We start from the raw sequence: 27,244 nt of genomic DNA on the forward strand, positions 1-27,244 counted from the left end.
TATATATATATATATCCCGGCAATAGTTAATCCCAAAACGATCCCGAGCGCAAAATAAATTGCTTAGTATGTCATCCATTATGTGGAATAATTGGATTGTTGTGTGAATAATGTTACAGATTGGAGAGCTGAAGAAAGGGATAAATCCACCATCAATAATGGATCTGTCGTTTGGATCGAAATATATGACGACGGCTATCAAAACTGGCATAGTCACGGGTGTCATTGCCCTTGCTGTAAGCTGCTCTTTATTTGTTTCCATCTGCTACATGCATTGTTTTTCACTACAAACATAACACTATTGTGGTATGGTTTTTCCGCATAATTCAAAAAGCTTAGTGTACTGAACTGTCAGATAATATTATTAATATAATACTAATTCCGATTTTATGATTTATAGTTATTTTTTAAATGATTCGATAGTAATACAAAATCGTGTGTACAGGAAGGAATAGCAGTAGGTCGAAGTTTTGCAATGTTCAAGAATTACCATATAGATGGTAACAAAGAGATGATTGCTTTTGGGATGATGAACATTGTTGGCTCATGCACCTCTTGTTACCTCACTACTGGTATTTTCCTATATCATATTTTGACTTGGTCATTATCTATCCTTCTTTTTATCTTTTATTTATGGGCCGAAAGTTTATTTTGATTTGGACTAGTATCAGTTCTTGTGTCACTTGGGCCCATATACCCCATGTGATTATATGACCCGATTGAAATCCCCAACCTACCATACTTGCTGACAGACGTGTACCGAATAATTTGTCCACTAAAATAACATGGAATTAATCGGAAAAGAGAATCACAATTTGTGGGTCATTTCATTTTTTATAAGTGCTTTGGAGGTTTGGGTGGGTGGGGGGAATCATGAGACAATTCCTTGTCAAAATGTGAATAGGTAATTGTTTTCCATGTTGATAGTCAAGGCTATTAGCGTTAAACGATTATGTGAAAAATAAATGAATGTGCGTGCGTGCAGGGCCATTCTCGCGATCAGCAGTGAACTTCAACGCAGGATGCAAAACAGCAGTATCAAACATTGTCATGGCGTTGGCTGTGATGGTAACGTTGCTATTGCTAACGCCATTGTTCCACTTCACTCCTCTCGTCGTGTTGTCATCCATTATTATTGCTGCCATGCTCGGACTCATCGACTATAATGCTGCCATTCATCTCTGGCATGTCGACAAATTCGACTTCTTAGTTTGCATGAGTGCATACATTGGTGTTGTCTTTGGCAACATTGAAATTGGCTTAGTCATGGCTGTAAGTAGTACTTCCTAATGTATTACGTCACTTAACCAAGTAGGTACTAACTCTTTTTGTTTAATGCAAATGCAGGTTGGCTTATCATTGCTAAGGGTGTTACTTTCTGTAGCAAGGCCAAGGACTTTAGTACTTGGTAATATCCCCAATTCTATGATCTACAGAAATGTGGAGCAATATCCAAATACAAACAACGTTCCCGGAGTTCTCATACTTGACATTGGAGCTCCTATTTTCTTCACTAACTCAAGCTATTTAAGAGAGAGGTAACAATTTAACTTATATGTATTATACTACCAAGTTGCATTGTCAGTATACAACAACAATAATCTCTTTCTACAAATACTAACAATTTCCTGTAATAGGATCTCAAGGTGGATTGACGACGAGGAAGACAAGTTAAAATCTTCAGGAGAAACAACTTTGCAGTATGTTATACTTGATATGGGAGGTTAGTTCATTTACGTTGTGTCTATTAATTCGAAAAGAAAAAAAACAGTAAATAACATAGGCAGTTGATCAAACTGAATTTGAGCAACACTGACAGCCTAAATTCTTTGATGTGTAGCTGTTGGTAACATTGATACAAGTGGAATTAGCATGTTTGAAGAGGTCAAGAAAAATCTTGATAGAAGAGATCTCAAGGTTGGCTTCTTATTTATATGTTTCTTACTATGTTAACCGTAAAGATATGACATTTGGACCTAACTCAACTCCCAAAGCTAGGTCATGAGAGGAAGATTGCCCAAGTCCATATAAGCAAACCACTCATCCACTCAAACACCCCCACTCCCGCCCCATTTGGAACATGGACCAAGAGCTCTGATACCATGTAAAAATATGACATTTGGGTCTGACTCAATCCTAAAAACTAGCTCGTGCGGGAAGGATTACCCAAGTCCATATAAACAAACCAACAGTCCATTTCCCAACCAACACGGGATTCTAACCACACTAACATTAACAAAATAAATTCTACTTGTTATTTTTTAAGTCATTGTCACGGTATAAAAGTTAAACTCCTCTAACATATGGTGTGGTTTTGTGGAATTGCAGCTCGTTTTGGCGAATCCAGGAGCAGAGGTGATGAAGAAGTTGAACAAGTCCAAATTCATAGAAACATTAGGACAAGAATGGATGTTCCTAACAGTAGGGGAAGCAGTGGAAGCATGCAACTTCATGCTTCATTCCTGCAAACCAATATCTTCAGAAGATGGTTCGCAAAAATGGAGCAACAATGTTTGACTTACAAATTAATTATTAGTATTATAGAACAGTACTCTTCCATAGAATAAACTGGAAAGGGTTTTATTTATCTCCCACATTTTGTAAAATAATGTGCTCCTATTTTAAGAATGATTATTTACCTGCAATGATCTGTAAATGTTCAGTTTTCATTATAGGATCAGTTTTATGTGTATTCAATATCTTTGGCTCCGTGCAAGAATTTTTATAAACTTATGACTAGCATATGACACTGTTTACACTTTCGGTTTCACATCATAGTGTTCTTTCCTGAGATCAAATAGCTGAATTATTTTGTAAAATGTAGCTCGTTCTGCACCAAAGGCTTAAGAACTTCACTAATGTGTTCCTACCGAGGTGGTGACTAGCTGCCTTGACTGGGTTATCGCATGGGTACACTCACATGCTACAATTACTTCATTAAGTTATCACGTGATAACCTCCTATGTGACTTAGGCCATTCACATTAAGATTTCTTCCTTCCTTTTTTTTTTGATAAGGGACATTAAGGTTTCTTCCTTATCTAGTTGCTTTGGTGAAGAGATCTCATTAAGCCAGTTGCAACTTGTGCCATGACTATTTCAACTAGCAAAAATAAATTAGTTTTGATTTTCCATATTTGTGAGTTCAATGAAATTACATGTATGACGTACTAGTCTCATTGTTATGCCATAACTCAATATCAGGCATTTAACAGAGACATCCACTTTGGGGAGAAAGGCGAAGAAATGAAGATGGCTAACAATAGACTGTGAACTATGAAGGGGTGATTGCATTTGGTAACTTATAAAGAGTACTAAAAAGTATTCTTAAACCAAAACTAATCACCATCAAAAGCACTTCTAAGAGTTTATACCTCTAAGAGGCCCTATAAAGTGAAAACTCACAGCAGGTATATCCTGAATCAAAATAACCGTCTTGTTGCCTGTCAAAAAATTATGTGATTTAAGATATTATATATCCCTACAGGAATTGGGCAAGCCTGAAAATGGTTCATGACATAGCATAACTTCCTATATATCAAGGATTAAAATGCTGGATGAAATAAGGGTAATTCCATTTTACATTATTATTGACAGTTGATTCAAGTCTCTAGTTAAATGCAGATAATCTAGGACAGGCCATATGTCACAACAAAAAAAGAAAAAGAGTGATGATTAAAATAATGTAGAAAGATTTTTACCTAAATGACATGTGAAACTGTTAGGTATGAAAGGTAAGTCTTCACATATATTCAAGGACTATGAAACACCCTTTTCTACATTCAGAAAGATCTTGTACCTGAACTCCATTTATATCTTCGGCAAGGTTTGAAACAAAAGTTTTTGAAAAGGCCCTCTATTTCCTTGGAAAAGATATGCCCGTGATAAGAAAATCACCGCAATTTTTCCAATGCAGTGTTAGACGATCATCTTCATTGAGCCTTCTTTTTTGGTAGTCTGTAAGTGTTTAGTTAATTTGCCCCTCATTAATCTCCCCACTGATTCGATCTGCTTGCAACTCTGTCCCTCATATCCTGGGTCATGATGACCAGATACGGCAACGTCAGGATGTAATTTGTCTCCACAATCAATGATAATATTATGAAGTAAACAACACACGAGGATGATACTTGGGAGTTTCTGTTTATCAGGTCTCCACATAACCTTATTAAGGATTCTCCAACCTCCCTTCAATTGTGAGAAGGCTTTTACTGCAACTGAACTTGCAGTCTCATGCACCGCATTGAAATCTAGCATAGGATCCGAGAGGTCTTCACCTTCATAAGGTGTAATAAGCCATGGAAGAAGAGGGTAACCAAATCCTCCTAGAATGTACTCTCTAACTTCTGCTCCTTCAGACACCATTTTGACATTTCCATTTAAACGATCACCACTTTCACAGAGTTTATAAAATCCAGAGCACTTGAACAGCCTTGAAGTGGTCATGCCCCCAGGCCATCCTGTCACTATGTCTAAAAAACGCATCTCGCTGTCCACGATACCTTGCAAAAGCATGCTGTAATTGCTTTCCTGATCACACCAATCATCTGAGGTTTGAATAGCAGGAAGAGTCATTATAATGTGAGTTGCATCAATTGCTCCACAACAGTTAGGCAAACCAAATGATTGTTCAAACTCAGACTTGATTATATCCATCTCACTAGGTTCTGGCCACTTAAGATGGTGCTTTGCACGTTCTTCCAATGCCTCAATGAATCTCCAGGTAACCTGAGACACAGTGGACTGCCCGACCCCAAATGATGCCCCAACTGAAACTTGGGATTCACCAGAAGCCAATCTTCTTAATGCAATCGCAACTTGCTTCTCAACACTAAGAAGCCTTCCCTCAATGTTTATCAGACCTGAAGGAGGTCTTGAGATAAGGTCCTCCCTTACAAGTGAACATATGTAATCAAAAGTCTTCTTGGAAGCACGGAAAAAATACTTGAAACCTTCCTCTTCATCACTAGGTACACCAGAACCTGCAAGATATAAGGTATAAGAGTGAGTTAATCCCTGCAACGTAGAGTCCAAAAAAGAAAAAAGAAAAGTATCCAAAATGACCTTATAGGAAAAAGTTGCAAAAATAAAAAAGAAATAAGACACTGTTGTTACATAAAGCATACAACTCCAGTCTATCGGAATCTCTCAAACTTACTTACGTGGGTTGAAATTAGAGTCAATCTAGCGGGAAAGCCAAGGACAAGTGGACAACAATCACATTACAAACCTAAGAATGATTAACTATTATCCTAACTATAACAGCTCCTGCGTTTCCAATGTAGAAGTTCTGCCTTTGACAATACCTACAACGCCTTGGATTTCACTAGAATAAATTAGACTTTTAAGAGAGATCATTTATAACAGGAGTCTTAAGTAACCTCTTTTAGAGACCTGACTTCAAGTATGCTATGCATACAGAAGCCAGAGATAAATGCAGTAAATTAAACTAGTTAGAGTTAACAACATGAATAATCAGACTATTTTTCACACAACCCTTCAACCTACCGCCAGTGGCGCAGGAGCGGAGCCATAGGGGGTGTCAAAATTACACAGTTTAGATATGTCAAAAACAATTCTTTTATTCTATATATGTGAATCCCCTTGAATGCTTTAACAAATAAGGGGTTAAAATAATGCACTAAATTTGTAGAAATCAGAAAATCCAATCTTGACATTTACCAACACCCCAATGGAAGTCTTACAGAGCTTGAACAAGTCAAATGGCATCGGAAAAACAATAAGATTTGCGAAAATGTAGTTAAAGAATGGAAATTTGAGCAGAGAGGGACCTGGGGTTGATGAGTTCTTGTGCCAGAAACTATCCCACCAATCGCATTCAGTTCCTTTGTTCTCAACAGGAACAATGTTGATGGACTTGTTTTTCTTGTTTTTGGCTTTGATTTTCTTCAACTTGTTAGAATCTTTCTTGGATTTCTTTAGAGGAGCCATCCACCGATTGTTACACCGAAAACTTCGACACAGCACCTAAAATGCAAACTCTTCCTTATCGACTTTTACTGTCTTTTGGTCTTTTGTTTTTTATCTAATGGGCCCTTTTTACTTTGAGAAAGTGACATAAATAGTCCCTTAACTAGGACTAGGGCTAAAATGGTTCTTTAATTATATTTTTGTTTCAATCCTTCAACTATTCAAAAGATCTCTTATTTATACATTTATCGGTTTTACACTTTTACTCCTCTAACTATTTAAAAACTTATCAAATTTGTTCTCTGTCCATTTTTTATATAAAATTCTTTAGGTTTATGTTAACGAAATCCATATCTCGAAAAATTAAATCATTTAGCATTCATTTTTCACTTGTTTTTCTCTATCCTAGCTATTTTTTCTTCAACTTATTCTTATGAAAAGAACCTTAATCTCAACGATTCAAAATAAAATTTACGTGGAAAAAAATATAAGTTATAATTGTATTTAAAGGACGATAAAATGAAGCATATTTTATTGCTATTAATGACTTGAAGATGCTAAACTTTATTATAAAAAAATATTACTTGTTAAATTCAAAATTTGTACTCCAACGACTTTATTGAAAGATTTTTTTTATTTTTTTCAGAATTAAAATTTATAAAATGGTAGATTGCAACTTTTTTTTTTTGTTAAATAAAACGATTTATTATTCTATTCATTTTATTTTACATAGAGAAATTTGAGTAATAAGATCAAATCTAAACAACTTAAAAAATAAGTTAAAGATTTATCTTCACGAAAAGTTTCGTTATTATAAATCTAAGCTATTTGTATAAAAAAAATTGGATAAAGATCAAACTTGATAAGTTTTTGAATACTTAAAGAACTAAAATCGATAAGTGTATAGTTAAGAGATCAAAACTGATAAGTTTTTAAATACTTAAAGTACTAAAACTGGTAAGTGCATAGTTAAAAAATCAAAGCGGATAAGCTTTTGAATAGTTAAAAGATTAAATCTGCTAAACATATAGTTAGGGGTTCATTTTAGACTTAATCCTATAGTCAAAAAACAATTTATGACATTTTCTCTTTTTACTTTAGAGATAAGCGTAAAAAACACACCTAAACTATCCCTTTTTTTTAGTTTCATACCTAAACTATTGAGAGTGTGAATTTCATACATAAACTATCACTTATTAGTTTGAGAAACACACCTCTCTCTTTTATACCACTCTCTCTTTTATTTAAAAAAAATTGTCACATCACAAACCACATGGATAAAGCATTACACCTTGACAAAAATTAAATAAATTATTAATATTAGTTAAAATTAAAGATTAAAAAATTATTATCCGAAAAAATAATAATATTTTATTTAATAATATTTTTCTTACCCAAATCCATCACTTCCTCTAACCGTCCCACCCTCCCCCCCGCCCTTTTTTTAGTGTTTTTGGTTTAAATTTCTAACTTTTTTTACTTCACCCCTTCCCCCTCAAATACTAATTTAGATATTATTTTAAAAAAATAAAAAATAAATTCTACCCACTACACCTAACTCTCCGCTTCCATTTTTTTCTCGTTTTGTGTTAGATATAAACATGTCGAAAATATTTTTTACTTGCCGCCACTAGACTTTTTTAAAAATAAAAATTTTATTTACTTAATATTCGATACACAAGTAAAAAAAATTTCTAAAAATATATATGTACATATCTAACACAAAACAAGAAAAATGTAAAAAATAAAAATAAATTAGGAACTGAGGGTTAAATAGGATAGGTAGAATTTTTATTTTTTTTAAATAAAATAATATCAAATTTTTTAGGTGGGGGGAGGTGAAGTATGATTTTAAAATTTAAATAAAATATTTTTTTTAAAAAACAAGTACAAACGAACGAACATTGTTTGGGGGGGGGGGAGGGGAAGGGTTACGGGGAGGAGGTGGTGGAGTGGGTTAAGAAAAATAATTATTTTAATAATAAAAAAAATTATATTCTTTGGGATCGTAATAATTTAATCTTTAATTTTTTAATTAATATTAATAGTTTATTATTTAATTTTCGTTAAGGTGGAATATTTTATCTATGTGGAATGCCATGTGTAGGGGTGTTCACGGGTCGGTTTGGATCGGTTATTGGTCTAAATCAAAATTAAATCAACTTAATCGGTTTTAAAATTATCAAAACCAAACCAAACCAAATATAATATACATTTATCGATTTGGTAGTTATCGGTTTCGGTTTGATTTGGTTCTGTTATTCGATTATTAACCATACACAAAAATAAAAGAAACAATTCATTCAAAATGTGAAAAAAGTGACAACAATCCATTCAAAACAAAAAATAGTTAGAATGACTTAAATTACCGAACTTTCGATCATTGAATTTATTATCAATAAAACTTTAAAATTCACTATATTAGCCTAGAAGGAAGAGACAATAACATTTTCAAGTCCCACAAAGATTGCATAAACACTCATATACATGAAATCAATAAGATAAAATGTTTTCACCTTGGACATTCTTGCTTTCAATAAGTAAAGTATAAAGAAATTTTAATGAAAACATATATAAGATCTTTAAAATTGTTTATAAAAACAATATATTAAGTATGTATATTAATAAAATATATGTATATAATTCATCGGTTCAGTTCGGTTATTTATTCGATTTATTCGAATAAAACTATAATCAAACCAAATATTATCGGTTTTCAAAAATCTAAAACTAAACCAAACCAAACCCTAATAAAATCAGTTTTATTTTATCGATTTGGTTTGGTTTTTCGATTTGGATCAATTTTTATCTAAACCGTGAACACCCCTAGCCATGTGTCAAGGTTTTTTCAAATAAAAGAGAGAGTGGATTACACACACTACTGATGTGTGTTTCTCAAACTAATAAATGATAGTTTATGCATGAAACTCACACTTTCAATAATTTAAATATGAAACTAAAAAAAAAAGACAGTTTAAATGTGTTTTTGACATTTATCTCTTTACTTTAGTCAAAAGATGAGCCATTGGGTTTATCAAGGACAAACTTATCACTTCTATAAAACCCTGAGGACCAAATTCCCAAATCTGCTAAACCTTAACCGCGACTTCATTGTCGTTCTTCTTCACTCATACTGTCCGAAGCTGTGCGGTTTGTGGTGGCGGCGCTGCTTATCTTCAACGGCAAAAAGGTGTCTTTCACTATTCTAAAAACTCACAAATTGCTCTTCAGTTTTCATAATTCGTTTATGGTTGTTTTTGCTCTTTTTTTCCCGCGTTTTTATCTCCAAATTCTGCTGCTACTGCTTTGGTGATGCTTTGAAATGCTACAAATTGGGTTTTATACTTGTAAAAATTGAAGCTTTCCTTTAGCTACAATAAACAACAGTTCAACAAAAAATATTTTCCCTCTATTTTAAGCTATAATGGTAGCTTAATCTCTTTTCTTGATAAAATAAATTATTAGAAGAGGTATAAAAATAAACAGTGAAGAACAAAGAAAACATGTGATTCCTAAATATGATTACAAATAAGGAGAACAGAGGGGAGGCTTCTACCACATGAAATGTGACAGGATTCGGCTACCTACTAACCTTTTGCCTTAATCCTCCACAAAGAAAATAGAAATTCACAGAAAGACCTTTGTGTAAATCAAATTATTTATTTTCTTTAATAATTATGGTGTCTAAAGCACGGACCTTGATTGATTCCATGGGGTATCTGCTACCCCCACTAGCATAGGTACTGGGTAACGGACCTCTATTGATTCCATGTGGTATCTGCTACCCCCACCAGCATAGGTACTGGGTAACTGTATCCACCAAGGCTTGGATAGATGGACAGGATTCAACCAGTGTTTTTGCCTTCGATTGGATTTGAACCTAAGACCTTATGGTTTCCAACGTAAGCGAACCCTCTTGGATGCCAAAGAATTTCCTAAGCATTCTTTTGCATGCAATTTTCATGTTGTACTTGAATTGTGGAAGAGCTAAAGAACTTTGTTTCACGGAAGCCTAAAGTTTTGTTATCCATTTCTTTTTAGTTTTTACTTATTTGTTTATTTATTTTTTTGCACCCGAAGTTAATTGGAGATCTCACTTAGATGGAAATCAAGGCAGATGGAAGTGATGGATCGTTGGTTTTAATCAAGCAAGGAGCTGAGGCTGTGAGTTTATATTTAATTCACTATTGTGTTTCTATAAAACTTTCCTGTAATATTTCTGATCTTTTTCTCTCATTTTCTTTTGGAAAGATTTCGCGTGTGCGTGTGTCTTTTGTATAGTTTATGAGTTAATAATAATTTGTACTACTGTTTCTACCAATGTTCATTTGATGGCAAGTAGTTGTTGACTCTAGAATTTCTGTAACATTTTATCTTGTTTCTCTGTTGAGGATATCAGAGGGTATTTGAGTCAACATTTGTGGGTAGTAGAAGGTGTATTATCAAGGAACGGTTTTCAAAGAAATACAGGCATCCAACTTTGGACTCAAAGCTCACTCTTAAACGGTTGAATGCGGTCGGTATAAATGATACCTACTCTTTCCTTTAATCTTTCTTAAACCTTGTGTTGCTTAAAGAAATATTGAAATCTTGGCACAGGAGGCAAGGTGCATGACAAAAGCTAGACGGCTTGGTGTTGTTACTCCAGTGTTGTATGCTGTTGACACTGTTATGCATACTCTCACCTTCGAATATGTTGAAGGTCCTTCTGTAAAAGATATATTGCTTGGCTTTGGACTAGTTGGAGTTGACGAAGAACAGATGGCTGATATTACAACACAGATTGGTAATGCTATTGGAAAACTACACGATGGTGGCCTAGTCCATGGCGATTTGACAACATCAAACATGTTACTGAGGAGTTCTGCCAATCAGCTGGTGAACTTTTTCTCTCTCTTTTAGAATGTTCCTCTAGCTCTCATGATTGACTTTGTCTTCAATTTCTTTCTTTATTTGCCTTTTTCTCTTGGTTTTGGAGGATGAAGTTCTTAAGTCACCCTCAATGCGTTTATTTGTCTATCACCTGATACTTTTTCTCCAGGTGCTGATTGACTTTGGTCTAAGCTTTACTTCAACTCTTCCAGAAGATAAAGCAGTTGATTTATATGTACTAGAACGTGCTTTACTCTCTATGCACTCTTCTTGTGGAAATGTGGTAAGCTCCGTCATATCTACTGCTTTGTGAGTTAGAGGCATGTATAAAGCTGTTTGAAGCTTTTTGTTCTTCTCTATTCCCTCATTTTAAAATTATAATTTCTTTCAGGCAAATGATGTTAATTTCTTCTTTAAAATTAATCTTCCTTTTGCCTTTGGGCATTATATGATTCGTGTCATGTGATCATATTATTGCGGAAAACATGCACCTCTTCTCAGAAACAGTATTTTTTATGTCATTATGTTCTCTACTTCTCTCGGTTCTCTTTTTCTCATATTCATCTTGTATGGCTTATATGGTTATTGCAGATGGACAGGATACTTGCTGCATATAGGAAGTCCTCAAAGCAGTGGTCATCAACCTTGAACAAGCTAGCCGAAGGTGCTGCCGACTCTTCATACATGTCCCTTTCTGTTTATTACCTTGTTATTCCCAGAAAGAAGAAAAGGCATGGTTTTAATTCCGATGGTTTCTTTATGTTTTTTTCCTTTCTGTTTTTGTAACTTATTTTAGTGAGGCAAAGAGGAAGAAAGCGCACAATGGTTGGTTGAGCTTCTCCAGTTCTGCACTCTACGTTGAGGTTGGACTTGTCTCTATGCTTTCAACTGCATCCAGTATGATTTTTTTTTATTTCCAGAATGTAATAGTGTCAAATTCCCATGTTTTCGTGCCAAAAGCACAGTGTCTTGCTTGTGCCCACTCTTTTTTGGACTCGCTGCTATCCTATATATAGTTAATTTCTATGAAGTAATCATTCACCATGTTTTCTTGGAGATGAGGTGTCGGATATCATGGTTATGTGGCCTATTTGTTTTCTTAGTACAACTGGATTCATTCACATACTCCCTACCTTTCTGTGCCCTGTTCTCTTTTTCCTGGAAGTGTGAACATTGGTAGTGTTGCAGACGATGATGTAACATGAAAATCTTCAGATATATTGAAGACATCAAGCCCATTGATCTACCAAACATAGCAGTTATAAGTTATAGAACAATGTGCTTATGTTTTTCACTCAGAGCCGCAAATAGTCTATATAAGTTGTATGCGGGTCTTTACTGTATGTTCATCTGCTTTAAAAACTGCATTATTTACTGTACATTTATGTTTTACATTAATAAGTTGTCTATACATTCCTAGCATACATTTGTTGATTTGGGAGCTGTCTCTAATAGTTTGTAAATGATTTTCAGTGAAAACATCAGATGCCATGGGGCAGGTGAAACCGAAAAACTTGCTTATTGCAAAGATCAATCTGTATTTGTTGCAGTCTTGATTATTGATAGTGTGGCTGATGCTACCCATGTTACTTGTTTGAAGTTGCTTTGTATCTACTATTCTCTGCATTCTTATTCAACTCTGGCCATCTGGCCCGCCCAATGATTTTTTCTTTTCTTTTTTCGTAAACATAGTTCAAATGGATTGTAATAGTTATGAGTTCAGTTGAACCTATGTACCATATGTCCTAAATGTGCATTTGGGCCTTGACCTCACATTGTGTGAACCGTCCAAGTTACCAAAATCTAACTTGGTGGGATGAGTATTAAGAGTCTCGAGTTTGATCTTGGATATTGAAAAAATCTCGTAAGAGAACGCTTCCCCCTTAATGTGAACTAGGTTTAGTTGAGGGCTCAATATGAATATAATAATAATAATTGATAGAGGAGTTTAAATTAAAAGCAATTCCTAATTTGTGTGTCTCTACTCCTTCCCGAAGAAATAACAAAAGAAGTAGCAAGTACACAAAATGATCAAATATAGTGAATGTGACTCTTTTTCTAATTCTGCTTCCTCAACTATTGCTGGCTCAACTTTCTGCAATAAGTAATTAAATGGATATGGATTACCAAATTTAATGATATTAATATATAGTTTCGTTTTAATTCACTATAATTTCATCACTATAAACACGTTAACTTCTTGATCCATCGATTGTCCCACAGAATCACGATGCCCCCCAGAGTTTTCCCTCCGTTACTCTTATGTATTTTGCTAATCTGTTATTCATATTAAGGATGTATGGATGATCATCGATGAATTTTTTTGTGTAAATCTTTCTTTTTAATATGTATTAAGAGTTTTATGCTACGCATGCATAATATAAAAAGTTACAAATATTTTAAATCTTTTAAGGTAAGTAATCAACACTACATAGAAATATAATATTCAAGCAAAATAGGTTAAATAGTAATCAGTAGTGCTACTTATTTTCTCTACCGCTAACCATCTTTATGTTAAGGTAAGTAACTATAGAGCAAAAAGTTTCAATGAATCTAGACATATTGTGAACCTAAACAAGTTTAATCATAACTTGGTGTTTGAAATCTACTAATCTAGATCCGCAACATACAAAACTTATCTTGAGTCAAGTTATCAACTCACCCTTCGACCATAACAGATTGATTATTACTCCTAGTTTATTTTCTAAATTTTCATATACTTACAACTTAAAAGCAACATGTAAATTCAATCGATCTTACAATATAGGAGTACGTACTAGTAGTAGTAAAACATTAAAAAGACAAAATAAATAGAATTTTCTCAAACGATAAAATAACATAAATTTCATACCCGGCGTTCAAATGTTACAGAGTACAATAGATGACCTATTGTAAACAAAGACAACTACTTATATTTATAATACAAGACGGACACATTCATTTCAACTTGCTAGAAAATATAAAATTTTAGATATGATATGATATATAGCCTATCTATAAGCCAATGGTACATAAAGTACAATTAACTTGTCACAAAAACCAACAGCCAATATTGCACATATATTAGCCCTCCTTCATCATGAGCTAGTAATTAATTATTTCTCCACCTTTTCCCTTGATTCTTTCATTTTCTTCTCCTCCAATTCTTCATCCAAATCCATCTGAACTTGACGACATTCCTCTGTGCAGTATGGATTTGAACTGTGTTCAATCAAAACATAAAATTTAACAAAAATATTAAAATAAAACAAAATAAGAAATAATTAATGACAAGTGAGATCAGAGATGTGTAGAAGTTTAACAAAATTTTAGGCTTGGATTATATTCTTACATCCATTTCAATTTTTGTGATAATATTCGATGTTATGTTGAACTACTTAAGTTTTTGTGTGTATTCCAAAAGAGTTTTAAATTATATCTATACAAAATTATATAACTCATAATCGTTAATGATTTAAAATAGTACCACATAGGGGAGAAATGGGAGTATGTACGTAGTACTATATGTATGTATATATATTTGATTAAAATTCTGAATTCACCGCTCCATAAAGTATATAGATCCAAGCAAAACAAATTTTTGTTAGGGTGGTTGGGTTGGTCGAAACTATCAGCACGGCTAACTCGAGAACGTTTAGACATTATAGTTTTTAAGATTTTACAACTAGTACTGTTGGAAGTGAAGAACAAAGGTTGTACAAATGCCAATATTTATAAGGTAAGATTGGTCTTCTCATTTTGTTTTTAGTCCACAAAATCTGTTGACTAACTTCAATTTTGGTCAATTGTCAAGTATGTATATCTGATTATATAGCCATTCATTATATTTCTAAATTGAAAGAATTATGTAGATTTGATTACTTATTAATTATTCTATAGAAAGAATGTGGGTAAAAACTTAGCATGTGAAGTATAAGATATTTACACCAAACTAGTAGATGCTTTATATGTACTTATACATACATTACTTATATTAATTATCTAATCATAGTTAATTCATACATATTTTCACTACATCAAAATATCTAGGAAAAAAATATAAAAACATTTTAAAATTATATATGGTAAAATTATCAGTTACATACCTAAACTATGTGGGATAGAGTTTCATTTACTTTAACATTTAGTAAGTTGAATTAATTGGATGTGAATATCTTATGGTAATATATATTTATGTATAAATGTATGTGTGTTAAGGTAAGTTCATTTATATGTTTACTCCATCAATTATTGATTGATTTCAGTTCTAGTTAATTGTGGAGTAAATATCTTATGCCAATAAATATTTATCCATATATGTATGTATGGAAAGTTTTTAGATATATTTACTTCATGAATTATTGACTAATTTTAGTTCTGGTCAATTGTAGTATTTGATTACACACCATAATTTTGAATGGATTTTTTCTCCAATTGAAACATTTTCATAAATTTAATGAATTATTAGTTATTCTATGTGTTGACATTGAGGGCGTAACGTCGCGGTGACTCAATTTTAAAAAGAAACAAAAGGGGGTAAAAGGGATAAAACAATGAAAAGGGAGTCACCACCTAATTTTAAGGAAAACTAGGAAACCAATTAATAAATTAACTTTTAAAAAATTATCTACGAAACCAATAGATTCTAGGTAAGGGGTTTAGGTTATTCCGAAGGGAAGGGGTTAGACATCCTTCGAAATCCACAAATGTGGGTTCCGACTGAATTCATTTTTTCAAATTGAGGAGGAGAATAAAATAATGTACAAGTATAATAAACATGCAATATACACAAGTAATATGATAAAATAATAATATAAAAATCGGCCTAAATTTGCCTACCGTCAATAATATACAATAATGAATAAGAGTATAATTCGAACATAATTCGAATAGCTTCAATGGGAAACAACTCTATGTACATGTAAAAACACTTAATAAAAGTGTTAGTAATAAATAAACATGAATAAAATAATGTTCGATCTTTTATATTAATGAGAAATAAAGGTTTTATTTTTTCGAACAGACATATGACTTTTGTGTATAGGCACTCTACCCTTTTTTTTTATAAAAAGAAAAACACCCGAGTTCGCCCAAACATCAAGTTTCTCTTCTTCTCTCTCTCTTTTTTCCGCATTATTTTAAAATAATTTGCTTAAGCTTTTGCGTCCGATGCCGGCAGAGTTTGAGATACTACTGTTTCGGTGGAAATTCATTCTATCTTGAAAGGAAATATTATTAAACTTTAAATACGAGATTAATTTTTATTTTATGTTAATAATTTTTATAGTCATCTTACTTTCTGCTTGTGTGACACCAAAATCTTCATGATTTTCTATTTCTATTATGGAGACTAAAATTCTTGTGATTTTCTACTCCGATTTGTTACTTGATTTAAAAATATAAAAACAACATCATTTTATTAAATGTGATTAAAGATACAGAAAACTGAACAAACGATGCATACATGCGATCATACTAAATAAAAATACTATCTAACTCGAATTCAAAAAATAATTAAAGATAAAACAACCTCAATTATTTACCATACATTTAATTTGTTGATGGTAAATTGGTAATTAATACAAACACATGTAGATCTAATATTATATTTATACGTAGGTCGTAACGTAGTAATAGTATGCCTTTCTCCTATTCATGAAATCAAACACGATCTTATGATTCGCAAGCTAATTAAACAAAGGAATATTAGTGTCTAGGTAAAGGAAAGAATGATTCTGGATATACATAGAAATCAGACTTGATCACCCCCCACCCACCCCAATTAATTATTTTTTTTTTTGAAAAAAAATAGTCTAGATTTTTTAAAATTATGGTGGATAATAATTTGATATTTTATATATATAGATTATGGACCAAACCTATCGATAAAGGTATCTACACTATCAAGAGGTACAATTGAAAGATTCATTAGATCGACTATACTTTGTAATTTGTTTTGAATTAGCCTTTTGAAGTATGAATGGACAACACATAAATAGTTAGTTCATTGTACTAAAGGGATTATTTTTTTAGCGTATAGAGAACTTGCATAATGAGTTATAATTTTGAATAAAGAAAAATGTTTTAACAAATGTCTTATGTATTTTATTTAGTATTAATTTCATATATTATATTTTTGGATTTACTCGAAAAATCCACTTCAAAGAAAGGGTCGAATCATAATTTTTTTTTAAAAAATATAGTGTTTTAATGACACCAGACAATGTTTTGATGAAGCCAGTGTGGTTAACCATATGAAAAAAGAGGTCAATTGTTTAAAATTTGAAGACTCGTACTATAAAAAAGATGACACTATTAATATAGTGGAAATTGGATCCAACTTTTGCATCCCAGACGCCAGATCATCCCGATGATTGATCAATGGTCAATTATTTTGAGGGTCTATTTTTTTTTATCTTTACGTAGTTGAATTTTATTTTTTATTTTTGTTTCAATTTATCAAAAAGATACACTGCTAATATACTGGAAATTGGATCCAACTTTTGCATCTTAGATCATCCTGATGATTGATCGATGATCAATTATTTTGAGGGCTTATTCTTTTATTTTTTATCTTTACGTAATTATATTTATTTTCTTTCTCTGTTTCAATTTATGTGACATAATTTTATTTGTGACAAAGTATATGAATATGCACATCACACAATGTGTTCTTATCTTACCATTAGCTTCAAATTTTAGATCCAATTGGTTTAAATTAAAGTTGTGAACTCATATATGGCACACATCCTTGATTGGTGCTCGTTGACTTACTTTTGAAGGAGGAGGAGAGACTAGAGAGCATACTTTTAACTAAAATTTTCCAAATTATCCACAAGTCGACTAATTTTCCAAAAAATGGCTACAACTTAAATAGCACGGTGAAAACTGGCTAACAGGTACAATTCTTACCATTAAAACATGAGTCAGCCCACCTTTAATCCAATGGGCTTTCTTGTTTTCTACCCACGATTAGGCGGCCCATGTGCTATGGGCTCATGAAATACATACGACGCCATTGTAATGGCAGCTTGTGCTTTTGAATACGGCGCTCCTTGCCCTAAACCCTACTCTGCTGTGTTTTCAATTTCTTCAGCACAATGAAGCTCGTCAGGTACATCTTCAATTTTTATTCTCTGTGAGTTATATCTAGTGATCTTAGCCATGGATTTAACTTTAACTTTAACTTTAACTGTCTGTTCAGATTTTTGATGAAGCTGAACAACGAGACTGTCTCAATTGAGCTCAAAAACGGAACCGTTGTTCATGGAACCATTACAGGTTACTCTCTCTACCTTTCTATCAATTTCTTCGGATTTTTTGTTATCAGTATATATTCTGTATTGCTATATTTACGTATTAGGTATGACCTTTGTAAAGTCTGAAATGAACAATCTGCACTTATGTAATAGCTGAATTGCTCACACCAATAGGTAAATTAAAGAATGGGCTGTATGCATTTGATTTTCTTCGGAAGAGAAGTTATTTGGAAGTGTCGCTAACTGAAAGTGTAGTTGCTGGGTGGGATATGCAAGTTGCTAAACAGAATTTGGCTAATAGGACAAGTTAAATAGTTCATAGCAGACACAAAGCGAAGCAATTTCAGAAAATAGAAACACTAGTTCGTATGTATTTTTACAAATACTTCGAGTCAGACTAGAGACTGAAGTAGAAGAGTAGAAGATGGCCTGAGACTGAGAGAAGGCGGCCTCTCTCTGGATCAGGGAAGACAATTTGGCCAAGAGTGTTGTGTTATTGTTATGAGTGTTGTGTTAACTGCAATAGCTTACTTCATTCTCCTTCACTTTTGAATCCTAAATCAACTGCCCCTAAGTTCCACAAGAAGTTCTTAAAGTCTTTAAAAGAAGCCACTTCTCTACTTCTACTTCCTACCTTTTCTGAGTTGTCCAAAATATCATTAAAATCTCCAACTATGATCCAGAGAGGACCCCAATTAGCCGATTTTAACCCTAGTTCTGTTAGTTGTGCTCTACGAATAACTCTATCCGTGCTCAAATACACAAAGATGCACCAATATTTAGAATCAGTTAAGAGGTCATGCACGAAAGTTTCAACATAAAAATGTGAAGTGTGAGATTGACAAACCTGAACATCATCATTCCAAAATAAGCTTAAGCCTCTCAATAAACCAACAGGGTCCACAATTATAGCATAAGGCATATTAAGTTGCCTCTGAACTCGCTTAACAATAATATCCTTATTTTTGGTTTCACTAAGAAAAATATATTTGGGGAGTGGAGCTGCATAGTCTCCTTCAAAAAAGGAACTGTCAAGGACCCCCCCAGGCCTCGACAATTCCATACCATTGCCCTCATTGTGGAGGGGGAAGCCATTTGGGGCTGGCCTCCCGCTCCACCACAATTTTGTTCTTTTTTGTTTATCACCCTTTCGTTTCTCCCTTATATATTGCATACATTCTGCTAAAACAGAACCCTCATCAAGAATTGCATTAGAAATATCATTCTTCAAACTAACAGAACATCCAACTTGTCTGGCCATTCGTTTCCAATTTCTCATTTTCCTCCCCTCATTGTTATTATCTTTCAATTTTTTAGATAGATTATTTTGTTCTGTTATAGGTTCATATGATAATACTTGTGACAAGTCTTTACTGCTATATATCATAAGATCAGTAGTACATACCTGGTCATTGTCTTCTTGTTCAGTAGTTGTTTTGGTGTTGACGTCCCTCTTTTCAGGAGCTGTGAGAGCTTGATGTATGTTGTCTTGCACTTCCTTTGAGTTAATCTGCGTAATATCATCCTTTCCCCTTGTTGTGCCGTCGAACATATTCTCATTAATTAGAGTTTGTGAGCTCATGTCATTCTTCTTCGAAGCCATAATCAAGCCCTGTTTTTAGATTGTTGTAATCCCCACATAATTTTCTTCTCCAGCGTTATCTCTTCCACCACCAAATTCTTTCTCATGTGATCCATAATTTGTTACCTCCATAGGTTGCATTTGGTTTAAGTCCTCCCTATTTAGTACATCGTTATCCTTTCTGCTCAAACCCGTAATTTCCTTCCCTTTTGGTTCATGTTGACCCTGTGTATGAGCTACTTCTGCACCCTTTTCCAGGTGCTGCAAACTGTTTACAGTTCCTTCAACTCTTCTCCCATTAACCACTGGACTTCCATTAATACTGTTTATCCCTTGTTGCCTACGCTTTTCCGAGAAGAGAACATGGTTCTCTGCTTTTAGCCAAATCCCAAACTGATCAGTTTTAACTGTGCCATTATGTACATCCTTGGCTCTGTGGACACATGTTTTATCATTATGTCCTAGCAGACCACAATAATAGCACACGTAAGGCAGATTCTCGTATCTTATTTCAACCCATGTAGTTTCCGATCCTAACTTGATCAACTTACCCCTAGGTAGTGGCTTAGAAATATTCATCCTGGCTTTCAGCCTTATATATTGCCCCTCTTTGCTTCCATTTTCAGGGATTGCGATATCCACAATACCTCCCAACGCACTTCCAATTTTGCACCCAACGTCCATTGACATCCAATGTAAAGGAATGTTCCAAACTTGAACCCATAAATCACATACATTAAAAGTTGAAGAAGTACTCTTCAATCCTGGTTCCCATTTATGTATATTAAGGAGAAATTTATCATACAGCCATGGTGTGGCGAATAAAACTTTATCCATACTTTCTTTTTCTTTGAATTTGAACTGGAAAAAATTCCATCCGATTTCCTTTATTTGCAGTCCTGCTGGATTTCCCCAATCCACCAGCATAGTGTTCTTGGCGCCTTGGAGATTCACTTTCTTATCCGAGACGACCTTACCAAACAGACTTACCTCACAATCATTTGTGCTCGACGGAACATCCGAAATTTCAATTGACACAGTCTCCTTTTCTTCCTCCGTAAGAGCAAACTGATGAAATCTTTCAATAATTTCTTCCGCCATCTCTACAATTGTCTGATTTACCTTTCAAGAGGGGTTGGATTGACACTCACCGTAGCCTAATTGCAGCGAAATTTGAGAGTTTTTGATTGTTGAAAATTATTTAGGGTTTAAGATAGCACCTGGAAAATCCTGAACTTGATAGGAGAAGAGGATTCATGGCAGAGTTTGGCAGATTTGTGAGGTTAGGAATAGTTGTTTGATGGCATGTTTTTTGCCCCAGCATTTTGAATTTTTTTTTTTATTTCTTTACCCCCCCTCCTCCCAAAAAAAATAAAATAATAAATATTGTAACTTGGTTGTCTGGCAGTAGAGATGCTACTTAGCAATGGTTTCTTAATGAACTTAGGTAAGATTCTTATGGCAATAGTCAGGGCCTATGCTGGTTGCAGGATGCATCGAAAGTATCATTGGCAAGAAGGGCAAATCCTCAAAAAAAGAGAGAAGGAAACACGAGAGCATTTTTCTTGTGAAATGAAAAAGAAGAGGTGATAGAAGAAACAAAAACTGTTGTCGTGCGAAATAGGACATGCACCATCCAAATTCGCGTGGAAGCTTAGTTGATGGCTATCTCTGCATTGCAAAGTTATCTCCGTTTTAGACCAGCAGAGTAGTCTTACAACTACTGTCCTATCCTCATATTTAGAGACCTGTATGCATTTTTTCTTTTTTCTGTTGGTTGTCCTTTGCATGCTTCTGATTTACTCTGTGAGGGGTTGCCTATACTAACAGACAATTGCTGGATATATTTGGGATGTATAAATATATTTTTGATCATATCAGTACGTATTTTGGTATTAACTAGGTACAATGGCTATTAAATCCATCTTTTTACCAACTTTACTAAATTGAGAGCTGTGACTTAAAGTTTCTAAAGGGAGTTATATTTTTATAGGTGTGGATGTTAGCATGAACACACATCTGAAGGCTGTCAAAATTACGCTAAAAGGAAAGAATCCAGTGACGTTGGATCACCTGAGTGTGAGGGGTAACAACATCCGTTATTACATCCTCCCTGACAGCTTAAATCTTGAGACGCTACTGGTGGAAGAAACACCTAGGGTGAAGCCAAAGAAGCCAACAGCTGGTATTGTTAAGGACTTCGTTCAGATGTTTTTGTGCCTTTTGGGTGTATGGTTAAATTTCCTTATTGCTTGGACATCCTTCTAATATACTCTTCCTTTGATTGTTCCTCTTCAGGAAAGCCTATGGGACGTGGTCGTGGGCGCGGTCGTGGGCGTGGACGTGGTCGAGGCCGCTAAATGCATCCCAGCTGCTCTAATTTTTTACAGTCTTGCCTATGTAAACATGTGTACGGATTGAGAGATTTGCTCTTAGTTTTTCCCAGTAGAAAAAAGATGGATCTGATGCAACAATTTATTTTGGATCTTGAAGTGAGGAGCATGTTATCTCGTTGCATCATATTGTCTGCTAACATTACTTTCTTATCGCTTTCGATTTTGTTCTGCCTCGTCAAGTTACTCAACTAAATTGGTCACTTTTGCATCTACTCAGAATAGAGTGACCAAATCGGGAATTGAAATAAATATTACAGTAAGTTTGATGATCAGTGATATAAGGATTGAACCCAGGAATCGTTGAAACTCCCATCAAATTGGGTTTAAACTTATAAAGTATACGTTTCATAAATCGTTTATGGGGTTTGGGACTCCAGCAAAATTGAAGTCTCAGTGAATTAGTCTTGGGTTCCACACTTCAACTTATCAAAGTTGTGAAATTATTCCTTGTCTTAGTTTTTGTCCAAAATTGTTTTCGTAACAAAAGCGTGATTAAATAGTTTTTAAATATAAATGAACGTTGATATGGATGGCTATTTATCAAACTTTTCCGTAATTGGAGGCCCCAAGTAATCGGGCCCAATTAATTCCTCTTCTGGTCATAGTTAGGTCCCATTTAAATTTTTTTGATGTCCCACCAGATATCTGAAGCCTGCTCGACTAAATCTGGGCATTAAACTCATTTGGAGTGGCACAATTTTCTCCCAATATTAAATCTTTTTGTGTCGATATTTGACAATTCGGCATTGTGGGTGAATTTACACGTCTTCGTTTATTAGGTGTTTTAATCAATACTCATTTCTAACCTCCGGTACCTCCTTCAGCATGAGCTAGTAATTAATTATTTCTCCACCTTTTTCCCTGCTTCTTTCATTTGCTTCTCCTCCAATTCTTCATCCAAATCCATCTGAACTTGACGACATTCCTCTGTGCAGTATGGATTTGAACTGTGTTCAATCAAACCATAAAATTTAACAAAAATATTAAAATAAAAGGAACTAAAATAAAACAAAATAAGAAATAATGACAAGTGAGATCGATGTGTAGGAGTTTGACAAAATCTTAGGCTTCGATTATATTTTTACGTCCATTTTAATTTTTGTGATAATATTCGATGTTATGATAAGCTATTTAAGTTTTTGTGTGTATTCCAAAAGAGTTTTGAAATTATATAACTCATAATCGTTAATAATTTAAAATAGTACCACATAGGGGAGAAATGGGAGTAATACTCTTTATATGTGTGTTTGATTAAAATTCTGGATTCACCGCTCCATAAAGTATATAGATCCCAGCAAAACGATTGATGAATCAATCCAATCAAAATGTATATAAATGAATTGACCAAAAAAAAAAAAAAAAAAGACGTACTTATACATGTAGGTATCATTTTTCAGCTTTGGATGGTATGTATATACACTGTCTTCCTCGCCTTTTACTTGGATTTGATGTACCTGAGCTGAGGGTCTTCCGGAAACAGCCTCTCTACCTCGCACGAGGTAGTGGCAAGGTCTGCGTACACTCTACCCTCCCCAGACCCCACCTAGTGGGATTTCACTGGGTATGTTGTTGTTGTTGTATCATTTTTCAGCTTGAGGATCGACTTGCAAAGGAAGCACTCCTTGAGAAACTCACTGATATACTCCGTTGCACCAACAGAAGAAGAGTCTGTTGCCGCAGCCGTAGCCGCGACAACATTATTAGCAAGACTAGAAGAAGCTGGCGCGGAAAACTTGGTTGGATCTACGTACTATCTACTATTCTCTGCATTCTTATTCAACTCTGGCCATCTGGCCCGCCCAATGATTATTTCTTTTCTTTTTTTCGCAAACATAGTTTTAATGGATATAGTAATAGTTATGAGTTCAGTTGAACCATTCCTAAATATGCCGCCGATTGCATTTGGGCCTTGTGTGAACCGTCCAAGTTACCGAAATCTATGGGTCTTTTTGCCACCAATTTCAAAACAATGAAGCATGACAGGGAGACCAAAAAGGATTTTTGTGGGATGAGTATTAAGAGTCTCGAGTTTGATCTTGGCTATTCTTGTAAGAGAACATCACTTCCCCCTTAATGTGAACTAGGTTTAGTCGAGGATTCAATATGAATATAATAATAATTGATACAAGTAGCACTAGAGGAGTTTTTTAAATTAAAAGCAATTCCTAATTTTTGTGTGTCTCTACTCCTTCCCGAAGAAATAACAAAAGAAGTAGCAAGTACACAAAATGATCAAATATAGTCAATGTGACTCTTTTTCTAATTCAACGATTGCTGGCTCAACAACTACTTTCTGCAATAAGTGATTAAATGGATATGGATTACCAAATTTAATGATATTAATATATACTGTAGTTTCGTTTTAATTCACTATATATAATTTCATCACTATAAACACGTTAACTTCTTGTCCCACATAATCACGATGCCACCAGAGTTTTCCCTCCGTTACTCTATCTCTATGTATTGCTTATATGTTATTCATATTAAGGATGTATGAATGATCAGCAAAGATTTTTTTTGCGACGAGTATATAAATCTTTCTTTTTTATATGTATAAGAGCTTTATGCTACGCATAATATAATAAGTTACAAATATTTTAAATCTACGCATAATATAATAAGTTACAAATATTTTAAATATTTCAAGGTAAGAAATCGATCGTTTCTATAAACAATGCTTAAGACATAGAAATATAATGTTCAAGCAAAATACGGTAAGTAGTACTTAATTAGTAGTACTACTTATTTTCTCTACCGCTAACCATCTTTATGTTAAGGTAAGTAACTATAGAGAAAAAAAATTCAATGAATCTAGACATATTGTGAACCTAAACAAGTTTAATCATATCTTTTCAATTTTCACACTTGGTGTTTGAAATCTACTAATCTAGATCCGCAAGAAAATTTACCAAGAGTCCATAAATGATGACCCTATCATATCAAGTTATCAACTAACCCTTCGACCATAACGGATTGATTATTACTTCCAGTTTATTTTCTAAATTTTCGTATACTTACAACTTAAAAGGAACATGTAAATTTTACCTACTCAATCGATCTTACAATATAGGAATACGTACTAGTAGTAGTAAAAAATTAAAAAGCATTAACCAAAAAATTTTCTCAAACGATAAAATAACATAGATTTTCATACCCGGTGTTCAAATGTTACAGAGTACAATTGATGACATATAGTATGATTTTGTAAACAAACGCAACTACTAATTATATTTATAATACTAGACGGACCCATTCATTTCAACTTGCTAGAAAATATAAAATTTTAGATATGATATGATATATAGCCTATCTATAAGCCAATGGTACATAAAGTACAATTAACTTATCACAAAAACCTACAGCCAATATTGCTTCAGCATGAGCTAGTAATTAATTATTTCTCCACCTTTTTCCCTGATTCTTTCAATTGCTTCTCCTCCAATTCTTCATCTAAATCCATCTGAACTTGACGACATTCCTCTGTGCAGTATGGATTTGAACTGTGTTCAATCAAAACATAAAATTTAACAAATATATTAAAATAAAACAAAATAAGAAATAATGACAAGTGATCAGATGTGTAGGAGTTTGACAAAATCTTAGGCTTCGATTATATTTTTACGTCCATTTCAATTTTTGTGATAATATTCGATGTTATGTTGAACTACTTAAGTTTTTGTGTGTATTCCAAAAGAGTTTTAAAATTATATAACTCATAATCGTTAATGATTTAAAATAGTAGTACCACATAGGGGATAAATGGGAGTACATAGTACTATATGTATATATATATGCTTGATTAAAATTCTGAATCCACCGCTCTCCATAAAGTATATAGATCCAAGCAAAACGAGTGATGAATCAATCCAATCAAATGTATATAAATGAATTGACAAAAAAAAAACGTACTTATACATGTAGGTGTCATTTTTCAGCTTGAGGATGGACTTGCAAAGGAAGCACTCCTTGAGAAACTCACTGATATATTCCGTTGCACCAACAGAAGAAGAGTCTGTTGCCACAGCCGCAGCTGCGACAACATTATTAGCAAGACTAGAAGAAGGTGGCTTGGAAAACTTGGTTGGATTATTTGTAGAGGAATTTTTGTTAGGGTGATTGGGTTGGTCGAAACTATCAGCACGGCTAACTCGAGAACGTTTAGACATTATAGTTTTTAAGATTTTACAACTAGTACTGCTGGAAGTGAAGAACAAAGGTTGTACAAATGCCAATATTTATAAGGTAAGTTTGGTCTTCTCATTTTGTTTTTAGTCCACAAAATCTGTTGACTAACTTCAATTTTGGTCAATTGTCAAGTATGTATATCTGATTATATAGCCATTCATTATATTTCTAAATTGAAAGAATTATGTAGATTTGATTACTTATTAATTATTCTATAGAAAGAATGTGGGTAAAAACTTAGCATGTGAAGTATAAGATATTTACACCAAACTAGTAGATGATTTATATGTACTTATTATACATACATTACTTATATTAATTATCTACTCATAGTTAATTAATACTTATTTTCACTACATCAAATTAGTAGTTAGGAATAAACTATAGAAACACAGTTAAAAATTATCAGGTACATACCTAAATTATGTGGGATAGAGTTTCTTAACATATAGTAAGTTGAATTAATTTGATGTGAATATCTTATGCTAATAAATAAATATTTATCTATAAATGTATGTGTGTTATGGTAAGTTCATTTATATGTTTACTCCATGAATTATTGACTAATTTCAGCTCTAGTCAATTGTATGATGTAAATATCTTATGCCAATAAATATTTATCCATATATGTATGTATGGAAAGTTTTATATATATTTACTTCATGAATTATTGACTGATTTCAGTTCTGGTCAATTGTAGTATCTGATTACACACAATAACTTTGAATGGATTTTTTCTCCAATTGAAACATTTTCGTAAATTTAATAAATTATTAGTTATTCTACGTATATATTTTATAGTAAATTTATATTTTTAAATTAATTAATTTAATTTTCTTTTTAAAGTGGGTTAGCCCTGGAATAATACACAACTAATTACATAGTGATATCAAAATAATGGACAAATCCAGTGTGAGCCTCAAATTCTAGATCCATATGGGCTGGATGATCCATATTGATAACTCTACCTCACCTTCAAGTATTTGACATGTAAAATTTATCGCCTAACATAATCTAGATCCGCAATGTAGGAAGTAT

At 33.4% G+C, this 27,244-nt stretch overlaps 5 protein-coding genes across 5 annotated transcripts in view; 3 read left to right on the forward strand and 2 right to left on the reverse strand.

The window, feature by feature from the left end:
* LOC102593036 (sulfate transporter 3.1-like) overlaps positions 1-2,697 on the forward strand; it is a 6,143-nt gene extending 3,446 nt beyond the window's left edge. Inside the window, exons 6-12 of the mRNA XM_006352700.2 lie at positions 120-236; positions 446-572; positions 986-1,272; positions 1,348-1,538; positions 1,638-1,723; positions 1,841-1,917; positions 2,329-2,697. Of these exons, the coding sequence (XP_006352762.1) occupies positions 120-236; positions 446-572; positions 986-1,272; positions 1,348-1,538; positions 1,638-1,723; positions 1,841-1,917; positions 2,329-2,517 (1,074 nt within the window). The 3' untranslated portion in view covers positions 2,518-2,697. The remainder of the gene's footprint in view (positions 1-119; positions 237-445; positions 573-985; positions 1,273-1,347; positions 1,539-1,637; positions 1,724-1,840; positions 1,918-2,328) is intronic.
* An 865-nt stretch (positions 2,698-3,562) lies between these two features.
* LOC102593369 (putative nuclease HARBI1) lies at positions 3,563-6,019 on the reverse strand. The gene is made up of 2 exons (XM_006352701.2): positions 5,792-6,019; positions 3,563-4,981 (listed from the first exon to the last, which is right to left on the reverse strand). The coding sequence occupies exons 1-2, from the start codon at positions 5,949-5,951 to the stop codon at positions 3,918-3,920; spliced, it is 1,224 nt and encodes a 407-aa protein (XP_006352763.1). The 5' UTR covers positions 5,952-6,019; the 3' UTR covers positions 3,563-3,917.
* A 2,949-nt stretch (positions 6,020-8,968) lies between these two features.
* Positions 8,969-12,556, forward strand: LOC102594018 (EKC/KEOPS complex subunit bud32-like). Its single transcript, XM_006352703.2, has 8 exons — positions 8,969-9,120; positions 10,011-10,094; positions 10,330-10,446; positions 10,530-10,808; positions 10,972-11,085; positions 11,394-11,466; positions 11,599-11,665; positions 12,276-12,556. Exons 2-7 carry the CDS (start codon positions 10,032-10,034, stop codon positions 11,634-11,636), a joined length of 684 nt encoding a protein of 227 aa, XP_006352765.1. The 5' UTR covers positions 8,969-9,120; positions 10,011-10,031; the 3' UTR covers positions 11,637-11,665; positions 12,276-12,556.
* Positions 12,557-17,786: 5,230 nt separating this feature from the next.
* Positions 17,787-22,155, forward strand: LOC102593694 (small nuclear ribonucleoprotein Sm D1-like). The gene is made up of 4 exons (XM_006352702.2): positions 17,787-17,895; positions 17,986-18,062; positions 21,616-21,807; positions 21,921-22,155. Exons 1-4 carry the CDS (start codon positions 17,882-17,884, stop codon positions 21,980-21,982), a joined length of 345 nt encoding a protein of 114 aa, XP_006352764.1. The 5' UTR covers positions 17,787-17,881; the 3' UTR covers positions 21,983-22,155.
* Positions 22,156-25,415: 3,260 nt separating this feature from the next.
* LOC107061568 (uncharacterized) lies at positions 25,416-26,187 on the reverse strand. Its single transcript, XM_015311008.1, has 2 exons — positions 25,931-26,187; positions 25,416-25,521 (listed from the first exon to the last, which is right to left on the reverse strand). The coding sequence occupies exons 1-2, from the start codon at positions 26,185-26,187 to the stop codon at positions 25,416-25,418; spliced, it is 363 nt and encodes a 120-aa protein (XP_015166494.1).
* Between the last annotated feature and the right edge of the window lie 1,057 nt (positions 26,188-27,244).

Source organism: Solanum tuberosum, unplaced genomic scaffold (assembly GCF_000226075.1).
Source record: "Solanum tuberosum cultivar DM 1-3 516 R44 unplaced genomic scaffold, SolTub_3.0 scf00150, whole genome shotgun sequence".
Classification (NCBI taxonomy): domain Eukaryota; kingdom Viridiplantae; phylum Streptophyta; class Magnoliopsida; order Solanales; family Solanaceae; genus Solanum; species Solanum tuberosum.